The sequence below is a fragment of the Plecotus auritus genome, assembly GCF_963455305.1.
Source record: "Plecotus auritus genome assembly, chromosome: 9".
Lineage (NCBI taxonomy): Eukaryota > Metazoa > Chordata > Mammalia > Chiroptera > Vespertilionidae > Plecotus > Plecotus auritus.
Window position 1 is genome coordinate 81,972,952 of NC_137783.1, and position 18,678 is coordinate 81,991,629.

The 18,678-nt window shown below is 43.9% G+C and overlaps 1 protein-coding gene across 1 annotated transcript in view; it reads right to left on the bottom strand.

Annotated features, from left to right (window-relative positions):
- Positions 1 to 18,478, bottom strand: part of EXPH5 (exophilin 5) — an 82,823-nt gene extending 64,345 nt beyond the window's left edge. The window contains exon 1 of the mRNA XM_080643089.1: positions 18,162 to 18,478. Coding sequence (XP_080499215.1) covers positions 18,162 to 18,280 — 119 coding nt within the window. The 5' untranslated portion in view covers positions 18,281 to 18,478. The remainder of the gene's footprint in view (positions 1 to 18,161) is intronic.
- Positions 18,479 to 18,678: the final 200 nt, after the last annotated feature.

Here is an 18,678-nt window from a genome sequence, read left to right on the forward strand (position 1 = left end):
GGGCTCTGACTCTAAAGTAGACACAGAGATACCCAGACCTCTGACCCCTGATGCTGCAAGGCACTGTGTGCGCGGAGGGTCCTGAGGCAGTGACAGGGTCCAAAGACAATTATTTGCCTTCATGCTGCAAATGGAGGAGCTTGTCATATTGATATCAATGTAATGAACCTAGTTCATTAATAACTGGAAAGGAGCAAAGAGAAGGCCAAACAATATAGGCATGTCATTTGGACAGCTTTGCCAGGAAGCTGCAGTTAACACTCCCCAGGGAGGCATATCTGAACGTTTATTCCAATAATGGTGGCAGTATGGGAGAGCAGCAGGTCATCCACAAAATGGTCTGTTCCCTGCAGATCCTCGGGGGAAGGACTGGACAAGGAAAGAATAGAAGCATGCTCAGTAAAGTTTGGGTGAAATAGGGAAGGTAAAGTGTCAATCACACCTGGGAACAGGTCATTGGCCAGAGTAGGTGTGGCCACTGCAAGCACAGGAAGATTTGAGATACTTAAACTCCTAAACAAGGGAGTTTTCTCTCTTGCCTCCTGGCATAGTGCCCTTGACTCCTGGCCTGTGGGGCTCTCATGCTCTGCATTTGCCCACATGGCCCGGGGCCATGTAGACCCTACACACAATGGACTAATGGCCTGCCACTAGCCTAGTGCCACACTGGAACGGAAAGGCTCGACACTGGCTTTCCTTCTAGCTCTACTGAATCCTCAACTGTGCTTCTTCCAGGACTGGATTAAGGGAAATGGTACTTCACTAAAGGGATGCAATTCCATGGCAATAAAGCTTTTTACCACATCTTATCTCCCGTGGGGGCCCCTGGAAATGCTTATTCCAGCAGCACCCCAAGAACCCCACTCCCACTAGCAACGGAGAAAGACCATCTATGCATTTTTCCAATAATAGTATCTGGCAGCCGGTTGACTGATAACTACCTGCCTCCCAGAAAGGAAGGCAGATCCAAGCCAAAGGAGTGCGGGGACCTGGCTTCCCTCCTCAAGAGACCCAGCCGCGGGGACCTGGCTTCCCTCCTCAAGAGACCCAGCCGCTAGAGGTGCAGAAGCTCCCATCTTTAGGAGCCTGTGCCTGTAGCCCTCAGAGATGAGCTGAAAACAGAAAAGCATTTTAATCATGTTATGATAAAACTAAATTGTTGTTTTGGAGCACTGTTTGGAAATTGTGGCTTTCATACCAGTTGTTAGTTGGTTTCTAGGCACATGCAAGCTGTTTATAATAATAATAAAAAAATGACACTTATTGCCTGGCCAGCATGGCTCAGTAGTTGAAAGTTGACCTATGACCCAGGAGGCAGCCAATCGATGATTCTCATTATTGATGTTTCTATCTCCCTCCCTCTAGGAAATCAATAAAGATATATTTTAAAATAGAATATATATATATATATATATATTTTTAAATATATCTTTATTGATATATATATATACACACACACACACACATATATATATAGACAGGTACCACTTTGTTCCTGTGAGCTCCCTCTCCTTAAGAGGCCAGAACAAGGTGTTATAAGTTGACACATGGGGACGTGAAAAAAAGCCGGGGAAGAAACTGGAGCCAGAGCTCAGTAAAACTGGGTGTGTAAGTGCCAGGCAGAACTAGGTGAGGGTGGGGCCAGTGTGGCTTTGAAGGTGGAGATAGCTACCCTGGAGGGAATATGTTACTCATAAACCTTTTTAAGAGTTTTGCCTGGATGGCAGTGGACAGACATGACCTAATTTATTGGCCTTTCCAGTTGTCCATGGAGCCAGTGCTATAGCATAACCTACAACTGTAGAGCAGAGAGAGCAGAGGGGTGGCTAGATGCCCCCTGACATCCTCCCCATGGGGAAGGCCACTGTCAGAAATGCCCTGCCCAGCTGGGCCCAGGGCTTTTTCTGTTCTGAGGAGCCAGCAGAGTTCTCACTTGGCCTTTGGTGATTCTGAGGGGAGTGCGAGCTCAAGTGCAAATGTAGTAATTCACCGGGCAACCTAGACCTACCCTCTAACACGCATAGTCCATTTTTATGGAGGGAAGGAACAGAACCACACATAAAGTGCATGATGGCAATTTTTAAAATAGGCTGTAAAAAGTCCTGAAGTTTAAACACCTAAAAATGAAAAACATAACAAAAGAAAAAAACTTGTTTTGCCATCTGGGCTCTGACGCAATTTAAATAAAAATGCTGGCTGCTTAGGGGATTTAATTAAAACCTATAAAAATTTCCTCAGGCCATCTGGGAGCCTCTGAGGATCCTGTCTCCAGAGCTCCTCAGCCCCACCATCCTTTATCCCTGCCTGTATCCTGCATCCCTCCTGCCTGTATCCCAGCAGCACCTCCAGGATGTTCACTGAGGGGCTGAGGAGCAGCAAGCCCCTTGCTGGCAGTGCAAACCTTTGCTAAATGGATAGCACTTGGGTCTCACTTAGATCATGAGCTCATTTGGTGTGACTGTAGGCTGATGGAAATCATGGAGGGCCTCAGTCTGACCTCACACCGCTATTACTGTGATCACACTCACATGTTCTCTTCCTGTTATTTAACTCCCTTAAAGCCGAGGTACTAACTTCCCTTTGAACCTACACATTTCCACACATGACCATTGCCCGTGTCTGGATTGCTTCACCTGTAGAGCCACAGGACATGCTGCACAAGCACACAGGGGACAGGTGGAGTCCTATGTTTGTCCCACATCCACACCTGGGTGTTACTATGGTCTAGAGGCTCTTTGGGAAAAGAGAAAAATATGGATAAAATCTCATCCAGAAAAAATGAGGATAATAGTACAGACAGTCCTCAGGTTACGTTGTTTCATGGTTACGTTGCCATCTCCCATTTACTTATAAAAAAAAAGTTCCGTCATTTCAACATATGTACATATGTGCTTTATGTTTTTTATTATTTATTTACCACAAGTAAAGGTCAGGAATTGTTATCTTTCTTTTAAATTTTTACTGTTTCACTTCATTACTGCTGTGTAGGTGCTCCATGTGAGTGATGTAGGTGCCTATGTAAGTGGGTTCTGACTTACGGCAAAAATCGCGTTATGTCATGCCATAGGAACAGATCTCCGACATAACCCGAGGACCTACTGTATTTGTTCTACCTTAAAAGATATGGGAGGGTGTCAAGTGAATATGGAAGGCATATCCTATATAATAAAACCCTAATATGCAAATGACCGAATGGCAGAATGACCGGCGGAACAACCAGTCCCTATGATGCAGACTGACGACCAGGGGGCAGACACTCAATACAGGAGCTGCCCCCTGGTGGTCAGTGTGCTCCCACAGGGGGAGTGCCGCTCAGCCAGAAGCCAGGCTCATGGCTGGCAACCATAATGATGGTGGCAGGAACCTCTCCCGCCTCTACTGTGGGCGGGTGGTAAGGAGTGAGGGATCCTGGACTGTGAGAGCCCCGGACTGTGAGAGGGATGTCCGCCTGCCGGCTTAGGCCCGATCTCCCCATGGAGGCAGTCAGACATCCTCCGAGGCGTCCTGGACTGTGAGGGACCTTCCCCTCCCTCCAGTGCACAAATTTCATGCACCAGGCCTCTAGTATTTAAGAGTTACATATATTTAAAAAGTCAATAGTCAAGTATTCCTGAAGAATCACAGAAACAGCAGAGAGAGAGACTTAATGCCTCATCCTTTTGGCCAATTTGGATGGAAACCAGGCTGCTTTAGCCTTTCAGAACTCTCTGGGCTTCTATGTTGCCCCTCTTGAGCCATTTCCCATTTTCCCACATTGAACATAACCACTCAACCACCAGTGTGAATAACCCATGACTAGAGTTGGGTTCAAGGAAGTGAGTTCACAGACCAGGATCTAACCAGCTCATGGATGTTACAGCACTTGTGTTTATGTGAAAGCCACACTTAGTAGGCAGTAAAACAAAATAAAAACAATGAAAAGTAAAAAGCAATTCTTCTAGGAACAGAAGGTCCTTTTGATCCTATTGGTAAATGAACTGGCAAGCTCTCTGACTCTCCTTGTGGGTTCTTGTCCTACAAAGTTTGAAGAATAAAATTCGTGGACTAAAAGATTTTAAGCAAAGTGTGGAAGTTTATTGTAAGCATATACAAACTCCCCTTAGGGAGGGGTCCCCAGGTGGGAAAAACCTAGTCCCTCAAGTCTCTTTGTCTATGGGTTTAAAAATACTGGTAGCCTCTTTGTCTGAACATGACACTTTCTAATTGGTCCCTTCCTTAATTTATGTCCCCCGTGTTTTCCTAATTTGTCACTTTCCCCTTGTTCCTTACATGGTATCAGTTTCCAAGTTTTAAAGCTTCAGAGCCCACTCAGTGCTTCCCTCTCCTCTTGTAAGATAAACATTCTGGCTTGGAGCCATCTCCTCCCATCACATATGCATTCCTCTCCCATGGATCCTCCTTCCCTAAAACTGCCTTTCCTGTCTCTAAACTCCTTTCACTACCAAGCACTTTTAAAGTGGGAAAGTACTAGAAACAAGGCATGACCCTCTTGACTGTTCTTTGCTAGGACTCCAGGCTTTCCCATCCCAAACAAGAGTTTCTTGAGAAATCAACAGTGAAACTCATGGAAAGGCGAGGAGTGTGGGAAAGATGTGATGGGTGAAGTCAGTGCCCAGTGCCCAGGCAGCCAAGATGGGATCTCTGCTGCACTTTAGAGTCATCCAGGGAGCTTATAAAAAATACCCATGCCTGCCCTGGTCCTGAGCAGTGGTTAGAGCATCAGCCCAGGTACCGAAGGGTCACGAGTTTGATTCCTTGTCTATGGCACATACCTGGGTTGCAGGTTCATTCCCTGCCCTGAGACTGAAAAGTCCCGGGTTTGATTCCAGTCAAGGACATGTACCTCAGTTGTAGGCTCGATCCCGGGCTCTGGTCAGGGGACAACCAATTGATGTGTCTCTCTCACATTGATATTTCTCTCTCTCTTTCTGTCTCTCCCCCCTCCCTTCCACTCTCTAAAAATCAATGGAAAACTATCCTTGGGTGAGGATAAACAACAACAACACAACAAAAACACATAAAAATAAATTTTAAAAAGCAATGGGAAAATATCCTCAGGTGAGTATTAACAAAGAACCCCCTCCCCCCAAAAAAGAAAAAAAACCACCTATGCCCAACCCGATCACAGACCAATTAAGCCAGAGTGTCCAGTGGGCCTGGCATTGGTAGTTTCTTGAATTCCCCAGACAGTTGTCATGTCAACCAGGGTTGAGAATCTCTGTGTTAGAGTCTGGGGGCCAAGACCTGCCATCACAAGAGGCAGGAAGATACAACAAATGGATCTTAGTGCACAGGTGGGCAGAGAGAGAGGAGAAGAGCGAGTAGAGTGAAAGCAAGTGCAACCTTTTCTTGCACAGGTAAATCCCAGTGCCTGCCATGCCAACATGATATCACTCTTAGGTGAATTGGATGGCAGATAGCCCCTGCTGAGAAAACCCAGCTCTAAGCTTTTCTCTGGGAAGTGCTACAGATTAGATGCCTGACTGGAGGGCAGCCCATTCACAGGTTGGCTAGAGATGCATCAGGTGACCTGTCATGGACAGCCATGAGTTTCGGAATCTGGATCAGCTGATGTGGAATGAATCAGCCAGTTAAAGAATTCAGCATCATCATGAGAGGGAATCAAAGGCATCCTGGAAGGATGGTACAGGCTGTGGCATGCAAGCAGAGTGGGTAGCTGGTCCCTAAAGCTATCTTGGTTCCCCAAGTCCTTCAAATTCCAGTTTCAGTCCATGTGCAACCTTTCTGCAAAGCCCTCTCTACCACTGGTATGCTGAGTGAGAATCCTCCTCTCCACACAAAACCCCGACTCACACGAGCATGACAGAGACTGCATAGCAGAATATCCAGGTGGGCAGAAGCAGTAGCACAAAGAAGGAAGAGCAGAACAGAGCAACTCCCAAAAGGTGCAGAAGCAAGAGAGAAACCATAGAAGGGCACAGAATAGGCATGAACAGCAGTGTAGGATAAGGGGAAGGAAAATTCCCCTTTTGGGAATTTGCTGACAGGGAAGCAAAGCCTTAGCAATGTAAGGCAGTGAGAAAATGCAGAATCTAAAGGATGACAGGAAAAGACAACAGGGATGGAAGAGAAAAGAGGAGGACAGCAGTTGTCTCTCCCCTGTTCTGCTCGATGCTGCTGGGAGACAAACCTACAAGCCACATTTCCCAGCCTCTCACTACTGGTCGGCTGCTTCCAGCCGGCTTCAACCAGGCACCGTCAGGAGATTTGAGGGCAAGAAGAAAGGAAAAATCAGACTGTTTCTCCTCCTCACCCTGTCTCATGGAAGACTTCTTGGTAGTTAGTGATTGTCTTGCCTATGGGCTTGGATAACACCACCTGCTCCCTTTTCCTTTCCAGCGGGTGGTGTGCTAGAGCTGGCTTGTACTGACTCACAAGAGCAGGCTGGTAAATATTTAGGAATTTTGCAAGCTGGTTGTTAAACTGTTGCTAGCTAGCTTCAAATTGGCCCATGCTAAAATCAAGGCTTTTTCTCCAGGAGAGCCAGTTATCAGCGCAGCATTGCCTCCAGGCCTCCTGCTGCTGCCAATCTCTAGTTTTCTCACTCCCAGTTGGTTTCTCTGCCTCTTTTTATTACCATGTAACCTAGTCACTGCACTACATTCTGTTTTAAATAGCAAGCAGTTTCTGTTTTTATGGTGGGACCCTGATTACTATACTGACAAGGAGCTCCTAAAGAACTTTAATATGCTTTTACTGATTTCAGAGAGAGGAAGGGAGCGGGGGAGAGAGAAACATCAATGATGAGAATCATTGTTCAGCTGCCTTCTGCACTCCCCCTACAGGGAATCGAGCCCACAACCCGAGTATGTGCCCTGACTGGGAGTCAAATGTGATCTCCTGGTTTGTGGGTCCATGCTCAACCATGGAGCCACACCGGCCGGGCAGAAGAAAACAAACCCACACTGAGAATCTGTATCAGTGTTGGTTGCCTTCTAGAATCCATGCTCTCCAGGTGCCTCCTCCTTTCTAGTTTCATTGTGGGTAACAAAGTGTTCATTCCCAGGGGTGGATCATGATCGGTCTCCAGCCGTGGACAAACTACGGCCCGCGGGCCGCATCCGGCCCGTTCGGCTGTTCTATCTGGCCCGCGGAGCCGAAAGAGCAGAGGGTTCTCTTGCTCTCCCCTCCGCTCCTTTACTTTGAATTTATATTAGTTCACACAAACACTCCATCCATGCTTTTGTTCCGGCCCTCCGGTCCAGTTTAAGAACCCATTGTGGCCCTCGAGTCAGAAAGTTTGCCCACCCCTGGAAGCCCATGGTCGGCAAACTGCGGCTCGCGAGCCACATGTGGCTCTTTGGCCCCTTGAGTGTGGCTCTTCCACAAAATACCACAGCCTGGGTGAGTCTATTTTGAAGAAGTGGCGTTAGAAGAAGTTTAAGTTTAAAAAATTTGGCTCTCAAAATAAATTTCAATTGTTGTACTGTTGATATTTGGCTCTGTTAACTAATGAGTTTGCCGACCACTGGTCTAAGCCTAGCATTTGAATCCTTCATTGCTCAATTCCCTTGCAGTGAAGGGTGGCCTGAAGACCTGGTTCTGGTCAATGAAATGTGAGGAGACATCTATTGGGATGGCATCTGGAGAAGCTATTCAGTAATAATAGGGACAGAGGCAGTTGGCCTAATCCTGTCCCCTTTCTTCTTGCCTTGAACATGGATGTGCTGTTTGGAGGCGTTGTAGACATCTTGCATTGCCAATACACCATGCTGATTGACATCCTAAAGTAAACACTAAACCAGCCTGCAATTGCATACTTCCAGATGTCTTTTTATGTCAGAAAAATTTATCCCCAATTTGTAGAAGCCATGGTTTGATTTGTTATTCATGACAAGAAGCATCCCAAATACAAATCTTCAAACATAAATGGGCAAAGATATGAACAGACAATTCATAAATCATGAAATGTAAATGAGTAGTAAGCACATCAAAAAGTTCAAGGTCATTATAACCATTGTTAGAAATTAAATCAAGTATAAGAATCTTTTTTCTTTAACCTACAAAATTTACAAAGATGTTAAAAACATAATAAAACCATCAAGTGCTGAGAAGGGTGTGGCAAAATAGAGGCTTCTCACATTGCCAGTCAAGGTGCCATTTGGTAGAACATTTTGGAAAGCAATTTGGTAACATGCAAAAAGAACTTAGAAAATATTTACATTATAAACTAATGATCTGACTTTGTGGAATTTACCCTAAGGAGACAATTATGGTTGAATTAAGGATGTAAGCACAAAGGTTTGTCAGATTATTTAGCATACCATAAAAAGCAAAAAAAAAAAAAAAAAAAAATCAAGGTGGCTAAAATACTGGAATGGTTAATTAAATTATAAAATATATGCAAGAGAATAGTATGCAGCCACAAAATTATGCTATGAGTCAATTTGAAAAGGTTATTTTTATGTTAGAAGTTACATAAATAAAAATATATACTGTATAAAGTGAATGTGGATGAAAATAGTTTAATGGTTCCTAAAAAGTTAAACACAGAATTACTGAATGTCACAGTAATTCCACTCCTGGGTATGTACCCAAAAGAAGCCCAAGCAATCCTTAATAGATGAATGTTCATAGCATCACTATTCACAACAGCAAACAGGTGAAAACAACCCAAATGTTTACCAACAGAAGAATGGCTAAACAAACTGTGGTATCTACATACATTGGAATATTATTTAGCCATAAAAAGGATGTATGGTCCATGCTACAAGATAGGTAAATCTCAAAAGCATTATACTAAGGAAAGCAAACAAAAAAAGGTTCTATATCCATTTATATGAAACATCCAGAATAGGTAAATCCATAGAGACAGAAAGCGAATTGGCGGTCATCAGCAACTGAGGGGAGGTGGAAATGGAGAGTCACTATTTAATGGGTTTTATTTTAGGTTGATGAAAATGTTTCTAGCCTTGTGCCCCCTTATCCTAATACAACTTATTAAAAGATTACCCTTAATTGAATTGCCTGTGTACCTTTGTAAAAAAAAAATCAATTGGAGATATTTTTGGGGTCTATTTCTGGACTAAATTCTGTTCCATTAACTTATATATCTTTTCCTTCACAAATACTATGCTATCTTGACTTTATAGAAAGTCTTAAAATCAAGTAATATAATTCTTCCAATTTTATTCTTCTTTTTCAAAATTATTTTGCCTATTCAGTTACTTTGTTTTTTTTTTTCATAAAAATTTTAAATTCAGATTTCTAATTGTTCATAGCTAGTATATAGAAACACAGTAGATTTGGGTATATTTATTTTGTATTCTACCACCTTGATAAATTCACTTACTAGTTCTGGGATTTCTTCTTTTTGGTAGATTTTCTTGGAGGATTGTCTTTCTTTTTTTAAAAAAAAAAATTTTATTGATTTCAGAGAAGGGAGAGGGAGAGAGAGATAGAAACATCAATGATGAGAGAGAATCATTGATCAGCTACCTCCTACATGCCCCACACTGGGGATCTAGCCAGCAACCTGGGCATGTGCCCTGACCAGAAATTGAACCTTGACCTCCCGGTTCATAGGTTGATGCTCAACCACTGAGCCACACTAGGCAGGGACAGGGGCAGACATATTTTCTTAGTGGACAATCATGTCATCTGCAAATAGGGACAGTTTATTTCTTCCTTCCTGATATGTAAGCCTTTTATTTCTTTGCCTTGCCTAATACTTGCTAGGATATTGAATATGATGTTGAATAGGATATTGTACATCCTTGTTCCTGATCTAAGGGGGAAAGCATTCAATCTTTTACCATTAGGTATGATGTTAGCTATAAGTTATTTTGTGGATGCATTTTATCAGGTTCTATTTCTTCCTTGCTGAGAATTTGTAAAATTCATTTTAGAGAGAAGAAGGAAAAGGGGAGGGAGGTGAGAGGGAAGGGAGGGAGGTAGAGAGAGAAAAACATCAATGTGAGAGAAAAACATTGATCAGCTGCACCCCGCCCCCCGCCCCTCCCCGCAATGAGGATCTAACCGGAAACCTGGTGGGCATGTGCCCTGACTGGGAATCAAACTGGTACATGGAACAATGCTCCAACCAACTGAGCCAAACTGAGCCACACCAGCCAGGGCCTTGCTGAGATTTTTTTAAATAATGAATGCATGTTCAATTCTGTCAAATGCTTTTTTTGTTGTTGTTAATCCTCACCTGAGTATATTTTTCCATTGATATTTAGAGAAAGTGGAAGGGAGAGGGAGAGACAGAGAGAGAGGAACATATCGATTGGTTGCCTCCTGCACGTGCCCCAACCAGGGCTAGGGATTGAGCCTGCAACTGAGGTATGTGCCCTGTGCCCTTGACTGGAATCGAACCAGCCTTGCTCTTAAGGGTTAAATTGTATCCTCCAAAAATGTATATATATGAGAGTCCTAACTCCCAGTACCTCAGAATATGAACTTATTTGGAGACTGGGTCTTTACAGAGGTAATCAGCTTAAAACAAGGTCTTTAGGATGGGCTCTAATCCAATATGGCTGATGTCCTTATAAAAAAGGGAAACTTTGGACACAGAGACAGACACCCACACAGGGAGAGTGTTATGTGAAGACTGGAGCTACGCTGCCACGGCCAAGGAACTACCAGAAGCTGGGAGACATGCCTGGAACAGTCTCTTCCCAAGTGTCTCCGAGGGAGGCTGGCCTCCCTGACTCCTAAGAACAGACCTGGAGAGCAGAGCAGAGCTTGCCAGGTTACCATCCCTCCCAACAGCGCTCCCCTCTACCCCCCTGCAGCCCTTGTCCTCCTTCACCTGCTGTGCAGTGCGTTGTTCTAAAGTTGAGACCAAGGCTAATTTGATATAAATATATAAAACACCCCATTTCTTTGGGGGGTTTGGTTATTGCAGCCCATTTTCCTCTTTCATTATTAGATTATTAGAAAGTCTAACACAGTGGAATGAGGAAGCTGGCTCCTGTGATATGCTAAGGTGATATTTTAAGTCCAGCCTTTAAATAGCGCCGCTGGCAATGCCAATAAGGAAACATTCCTGAGAAGGAGAGGAAGGGGAGCCTACGGCTCTCAAATATCACAGTCTGTGCAAATGACTAACTGCGGCAAAACAGACCCGAATCGCCTTAGCAAAGCTCTTAGCTATCTGGTTCTGTTTTAAGGCCCAAGTATGCGAACAGGAGGAAAAATATTTCTGACTAACCTTAACCTGAACTTCTTTGTCCTTCATGTGGTTTCTCCAGATCTTTCATTTCCTTTGTACTCCCTTACAGAAGTTAAGGTCCATTTAATTAGGAGTTGAGTATGACTAGGCTTTCCATCCCTTACAGTCCTTGACCACAATCAGTGTACAGAAACCACCCTCGCCATGACTCATTAATATTACTAAAACATTATCAAGAAAAGGGCAGCAAAACATTCAAGTATTTTTAAAAACAAATTACTTTAAAAGTATTTGTGAAAGTTAAAAAGGCAAACATCTTGCATTTCTTTATTGTCAAAAGAAATGGTCAGCATTTAAAAAATTATGTCATGGTCAGTAGAAATAGCAAGAGTTTTGTAGTGAGAAGAGGTCAGGGTTAGCTCTGTTACAAGCTAGATGGGCAAAGTGAGGGTGATCACTTTAACTTCTTCATACTTCATTGTAGGAGGCAGTACGACACAGGAATTAAGAGCTGATGGAGTTCACAGATCCAATACTTCCTGGCAGCTTTTAAAAAATTGATTGGAGAGAGAGAGACGGGGCGGGAGGGGGGAGGAGAGTGAGAGAGAGAAACATTGAGTTGCTGTTCCACTTATTTATGCACTCACTGGCTGATTCTTGTATGTGCCCTAACCAGGGATTAAACCTGCAACCTTGGCATCAGGATGATGCTCTAACTAACTGAGCTACCCGGCCAGGGCTTCCTAGCAGTATTATCTCAATCAAGTTACTGATCCTCTCTAAGCTTCCTCTGTAGAATGGATATTTTAAAAAATCCCTTAACTCATTAGGCTGTTGTAAATTAAATGAGATAATGCACATGAAGAGTTTAACACAGAGCAAGTGCTCAACAAGTATTAGCTATTATTACTGCTGTTATTAGCTTTACAAAAAGATAAAAATACCTGCTTTATCAGATTACAATGAGGATAAAAGAAAATAGAAAAAAGCTAGGAGAATTATAATGGCACAAAGCCTAACAAGGACACTCTCTCCAACCCTGGGATATAGAAATGTAATCTAGTAGTTCCATGTGTATTGCCCGTGGAGACCAACCCGCAGGAGAAAGTGTCTGAGAGAAAGATCTCCCCTTGGTTTAAAGGCATTGACTAAATTGGATATTATTGGAAAATGCAGACACCTCAGAGATCCATGTTAGCTTCAGACCTTGTTACATTAGATACACTGAAGCCTCCAGGGCACTCCTGTGACTCCCAGGCAGTCCCCAGGGCCCCTTCCCCAGGCCACACGAGGAGAAGCTACATTGATATGAACACCTTCATCTTGCAGGATTTACCACCAACCACAGCGCAAAGCCATCTGGGGCAGAATCCATTCCTGTTTTCTCTGCTGTATTCTCACAGGGTCTGGCATCTGATGTTTCCTGAAAGTCTGTCTTTTTATTTCACAGGCTGGGAGAGGAGGGAGCAGGCGGGAAGCTTAGGAGAGACAGGAGACCTGTGCATCTGGCTTCCAGTCTCTCTGGGATGTGGCAGCTTCCACCAGCTTCCAACCACTTCACCACTTTGATTCTGCAGTCCCTCTGAGGACTGCGCCACAGCTGAAGGACACTAGTGAAATCATTCACAAACAGCTAAGTTCCGAGAAACCCTCCTGGGCTGCAATCCTGCCATTGAGCAAAGATAGACCAAATCTACACATGCCATTTTTCAACTTGACTACGCCAGGCTCTGTAACATCTTATACTTAAACGTTTTTGACATATTGATATCTCTTCTGTGAGCTGATATAATCTCTTGGTACTTTCCATATCAGTTACATTTATGGGATGTAGGTGGGTGGGAGTGGGGGTGATAGGCAGGTAGTTGTGTTTTCCAAAGACTTGTAGAAAGTAAGATACTTTTCAGAATCGATAAATAGTGATTCAGATTTTCAGCCATTTTTCTTCACTGTGGCTAGAACCACAGACTGTGTAAGGCCTGAGAAGTCATGCCCAGGTGAATATCTCCAGGAAAAAATCCTTTCCACAATCCAACAAGAAGTGGAACTGTCAGGTTGGATTTTAAATGGCAATTTCTATCTCCTTAACTGGCTCTGAGAATATTTCTATAGCACGAATCTTACACTCACACAAGAGAATAAATGTAACACAGAGATTATAGTGCATTACAGGGTTCCAAGGAAGGAGAAATCTTGTGTGGTTGGGCAGAAGATGTTTGAATTATACAGGAAGGCAAAACAGAGTCAGAAGTGGGGAGAGAAGGGAGGGACTGCAGAAGCCCTTGACTTCAGCCAGTGCAGGTCATTAATTCCTCTAAGTATTTATTGGAGGCCTATTATATGCAAGCTCCTTGGTTGTCCATGGTGCCCCCTGTCCTCTAAGCCATGAAATCCTATGCCCTCCCCTCATCTGCCTTCCCAGAGCCTCCAAGGTGGCATGTGCCCAGCATGAACCCCTGCCTGGCCTGCATGCCTCCTCTCCCTCAGGCCTGACTTTCCATCTTGGCAGTGCTGGGCTTGAGGACGGGAGACAGGCTCTCCCAGCTGTCAGGACAAGCCCATGCCTTTCGTAAACATTTGCTGAATGGCCCTGGCCAGTGTGGCTCAGTTGGTTAAGCATCGCTCCATGCACTGAGAGGTTGCCAGTTCAATTCCTGGTCAGGGCATATGCCCAGGGGGATTCAGTGTCTGGTCAGGGTGTGTGTCCCTGGTCAGGGTGTGTGTCCCTGGACAGGGAGTGTGGGAGGCAACCAATCAGATATTTCTCTCTCTTTCTGTCCCTTCCTCTCTCTCTAAAATCAATAAAAACGTATTTTTTTTTAAAAAAAAGAAAACATTTACTGAATGTTCACCATGGGCCAGAAGCTGCATCAAGCCCTAGAGATTCATCAAAAGGCACAGGTTTTTGCTCATTTTCTTCCAGTTGCTGAGCACATGCACAGATGTCCTCAAGAAAGTGCAATGATAGCATAGGCTTTTTCACAAAACAATGCCACATTTGCATTTTCCCCACAGTTTTATATACGATAAGCTTGAGGTATCTAAACAACAACCAAGGTAGTCAGGAATATAGAACTAAACTATCACACAGGTGAGATATAATTATCTCTTCACAATTGTCCTTTGTAATGACAGTGCTCTATTGAACATTTAGATTTGAAATTTCCAGCTATATTGCTATTATAGGAAATACTGCAATAAATATCTAAGACTGTATTTTTTGTTTTTCCTCTACTAAATTATTTCCTCAGGAAAAAATGTAGTATAGTGGGAAAATATAGGCTTTAGAGCCAGACAGATTTAGGCTCCAAATCTAGCTCTGCCACTTATGAATTATGTGACCTTGGGCAAGTTCCTTAACCTTGCTAAATTTCAGTTTCCCTTCTACACAAAGTCATTATTTAATAACACTCACCCCAAGGGATGGTCGTGGGGATTATTCAATGCTGATGGGTAAAATAGTTTTGAGATTGATTTGGGTTTAAATTCTGGCTCTGCCACTTAACTTGGACAAGATACTCAATCTTTGTAAGTGGTTTCCTTTCTGTGAAATGAAAGTCAAAGTGTGCACCTAATGAGGTTATTTGGAGGATTAATTAAATATAGATAGCATGTGTAGTACTGTGCCTAGTATACAGTAAGAGACCAATAAATACTGTTATTTTTATCATAGTAATTACTATTATTATATAAGAAGGAAGCACTTAATAAATGTTGGTGTGGCCATCTTCTCCTCCCTAATCTCCTACTAATGAAAAAATATCCAAGAATTGGACGAATGGGTCAAGGGAAGGCATTATGTATAGGTATCGCCTTACAGTTCACCAAAAGGATTGTATTCAATTTCCAGTGCCACTAACAATATGCTGAATCTATCCATTTCACTGCAACCCCACAGTAATTTTTTATGTTATTTTTAAAGGTGAAACATGGTAGGTATCTTGTGGTTATTTCAATTTTCATTTCTTTATTACTGTGAGGGTGAATGTTTTTCTGTAGTGTTTTTGTTTACTGTTTGGATATCTTCTAGCATGAATGATTTGTTTCTACCTTTTGCCTATCATTTTGAATCTTGGTGTTTTTTCTTAAAAATTTGAATAAACTTTATATATTAAAAACATTATAATATTTAATGCAAATATTTTCCTAGGAAGCTGGAGCCAGATGAGGTCTGGGACCAATGAGGAGAGAACAGGGGGAAGTACATACTGTGTGTTCAGGATCCTTTCTGAAATAGGGCTGTCTGTCATCTCTGCTTGAACTCAACTATTCTCACTCCTTTAACATTCATCTCTGGACATCTATGGCCCTGCATGACACTGTAGTTCTACAAAACGTTTTTTCTTGGTTGTCTTGTAGACTCATCAAGCCTAGCATAGCTATCCATAACTGAAATCATCAGCTGTCCCGCAACCAGCAAACTTCCCAAATTCCTCATTTGGTCCCTTTTTATCCTAGCCATGAGATCTTGAGACTGTTTTTCAATATAGTAAAAAGGCCTCCCAGAGTCTCAAATAATAATCTTGAATTATAAATCACATGTTCTGACTTTTGATTTGGAAAATATGATGATCATACATATCGAGAAAATAAGCAGAAGAGGCAGCCAAGTTGACATGTTATCTCAGGCCTTCTCTGCATGCCAGTACCTGCTATTAAAACCAATGCACATGCGTCGGTAAGCAAAACAATCCCATTGAGACTGCTTTCCGGTGACAGGTGTTTGATAGTGGGATCCAGGAATTGGCCAGGGAAGAGAATGTACTAGATATAATTGCCTTGAGCATTTGGCCCAAGTGCCTACTTTCCTTAAGTTTTTTATATTTAATATATTTATATATACATATTTAATATAAATATATTTTATATTTTTTAAATTTGGGGTAATTATTTTTAATACTTTAATAGTTAACAGTATTAAATTTTCTATTGATGTTCCAGTTAGGATATGAGTGCCATGAAATCAGAAAATGTGTTTTAGCCTTCCTGCTGAGGCCTTCCTGCTTAGCCCAAGGCCTTTGCCAGTTGCAGTTCTCACTAAAGTCAGCTGACATGACCACCAAAACCTGCTATAGAGTAAACACAAGGCAAGCATCAGGTCAACTACAGAAAGTCAAAATTCCGTTGAATCAAAATTAAAATAAATAATATTACTATTTCTTTAAAAGTATGTTTTTATTGATTTTAGAGAGATAGGAAGGGAGAGAGAAAGAGAAACATTGATGTGAGAGAGAAACAGTGATTGGCTGCTTTCTGCATGCACCTATTGGGGATGGAGCCCAAAACCTGGGCATATGCCCTGACCAGGAATCCAGCCTGTGACCTTTCAGTGCATGGGATGACACTTAACCAACTGAGCCACACGGGTCAGGGCAACATTACTATTTCTAAGACTATATAGTTCATGAGAAGCCACGTTGGTAATATCCAAATGGAAGCTCCCCTCCCTCCACATAGTTCCTAATTCTCCCCTCACCTTCCCCGAATATATTGTTCTGGCTCACTTAAGCCCCATCCTCTGCAGAGACAAGAAACACTTCCAAGAACACACACTGAGAGCAACAACACTTTCTTATTGCTTTCTGTTGAAGACAAACTGCATGCAGTTCTAAAGTTCTTTTCAAGGTTGGGTGTGCCTGTGTATAGTGCACGTCCATATGTGTAGGTACATGCACGTGGGTGTGTGGGTGTGGACAAACTGTGTTCATGAGGACACACTTAAACACTGTTTGAGGAAATGATGGGGTGTGTTTGTCAAAAGGCAGCGTATGATGGTGTGAAAAACACATCTTCAAACTTCAAATATTCATTTATAAATAAATATTCATTTATCCCCACAGGAGCCAGTGGAAAAGAAAAGGCGGGACTTCAGGCCCAGGGTATTCTAATTGTTTTACAAAGACCAGCTAGGGTTTCCCTACGGGAAGAGTATCTTTGGAGTTTTTTAACTGGGGGTAGGGCAGATGGGCAGTGAGATAATTGGAAAGAGGTGGAAATCTAAAACTCACATCACCACCACCACCAACAAAAAATATCACTCACAAACAAAGCAGCTTTCCAAAACCCAATCGATGCCACATGCTTTTTGGGCTGAGAGTGATGCCCTGAATTCCCTTCCACCTTCAAATGAGCAGGCTTTGGATGGTCTATTCCAGAATTGGTGAGAACGTCCCTCACCAGTTCCAGGACTTAACCCACACTTCCCCAACAGAAAAACTGGTTAATTTACCTCCCAGGTTGTAAACTCTTGATTTTAATCCCTCACCTACAGCACCGCATAGTAAGGTCAAGGGTGAAATTCCACGGCAACTTCCCCATAGCACCACCAGCAAGGAGCCCCACCCACTCGCGCATCCCAATCCCAGCCCGGTTCACTCCGGACAGTTTGGCAGGTTCCTGGAGCTCCAGCCCTTGGGGTGGGGAATCATTTCGCCTCCAGTGAGAGGTCAGCTCTCCATGGCCTCGCTGACTGTGTGGGGCGGAGAAAGGTGTTTCTGCGACCGAGAGAGTGTTGGGCTAGGAGCTGTGTAAGCACCTGGGTGTGTGCGGGCCAGGATTCCGCTCCACGCAGCGCCCTTGTCCCATTTCACCCGCTGGCCTGGCCCACGTCCTGAGACAGATGGAAGGCAACCGAGCAAGGCGCGGCAGAGGGCGCATCAGCCTGGACCCCCAGCGGCGGGTCCCACCCACGGGTCCTGGCGGAGGTGGGGCAGCTGCGCTGGACCCACTCGGAGAGAAGCGCCCCAGAGTACGCGCCAGCAAGGTGAGGGCAGGGGCGTTCCCCACCCCGCGGGACCCGAGCCCTCCTGGGATGCTGTGTGCAGAAAGAGCACCAAGCAGGCACCCCAAAGTCCTTAAGGGAAAACCTCATTGCAGATTTCCCCCGGCCGGTGCGCACCGGAGGGATGCTGCGCCTCTGAGGACCCCAGACAGGTGTCCCGGGAAAGCTGCGCGCCTCCCTCCCCCACGCCCGGGCCGCTGCTGGACGCAGGTCCAGGGAAAAGAGAAAGAATCTGCTTTGTACCTGATTCTGTCCTTCTCTGCCCTCTGCAGCTCCTCATTTCTTTCCAGCACCTGAAGAATCTTCCTGGCTTCTTCGTCATTTAGGAAACTAAAGTCAAACCCCTGAGGAACGTTCGTCATTTTCTCTGTGTCGTGAGTTACCCTTAAGCTCCTTGGCGCCTCCTATTACGGTGACATTTTTCGAGATATAGAAGACTTGATCCCATAGCCACCAAGTCTGTCCCTTTGAAAATCTAAAACCACAAACTTAGGGAACAGCCCACACCTACGGGGCTCATTTTGACACCACCTTAACGACAAGTTTGTCTCCACCTATCCAACAGAGGTGCCAAATGAACGGCTAAAGGGAGAGAGGGAACCAATCCCGTTCCAAAGGGGCGGGCCCTTTCTCATCCCTTCCCCTCCCCTCCCCTCCCCCCACCTCCTATCCTGTTTGCTAAACCAACAAACCTACTTACTTCTGCTCTTAAGTGAGGCTGAGGCTTAAGTGTTGGCACCAAAGTATTTGTTTTGCCTGT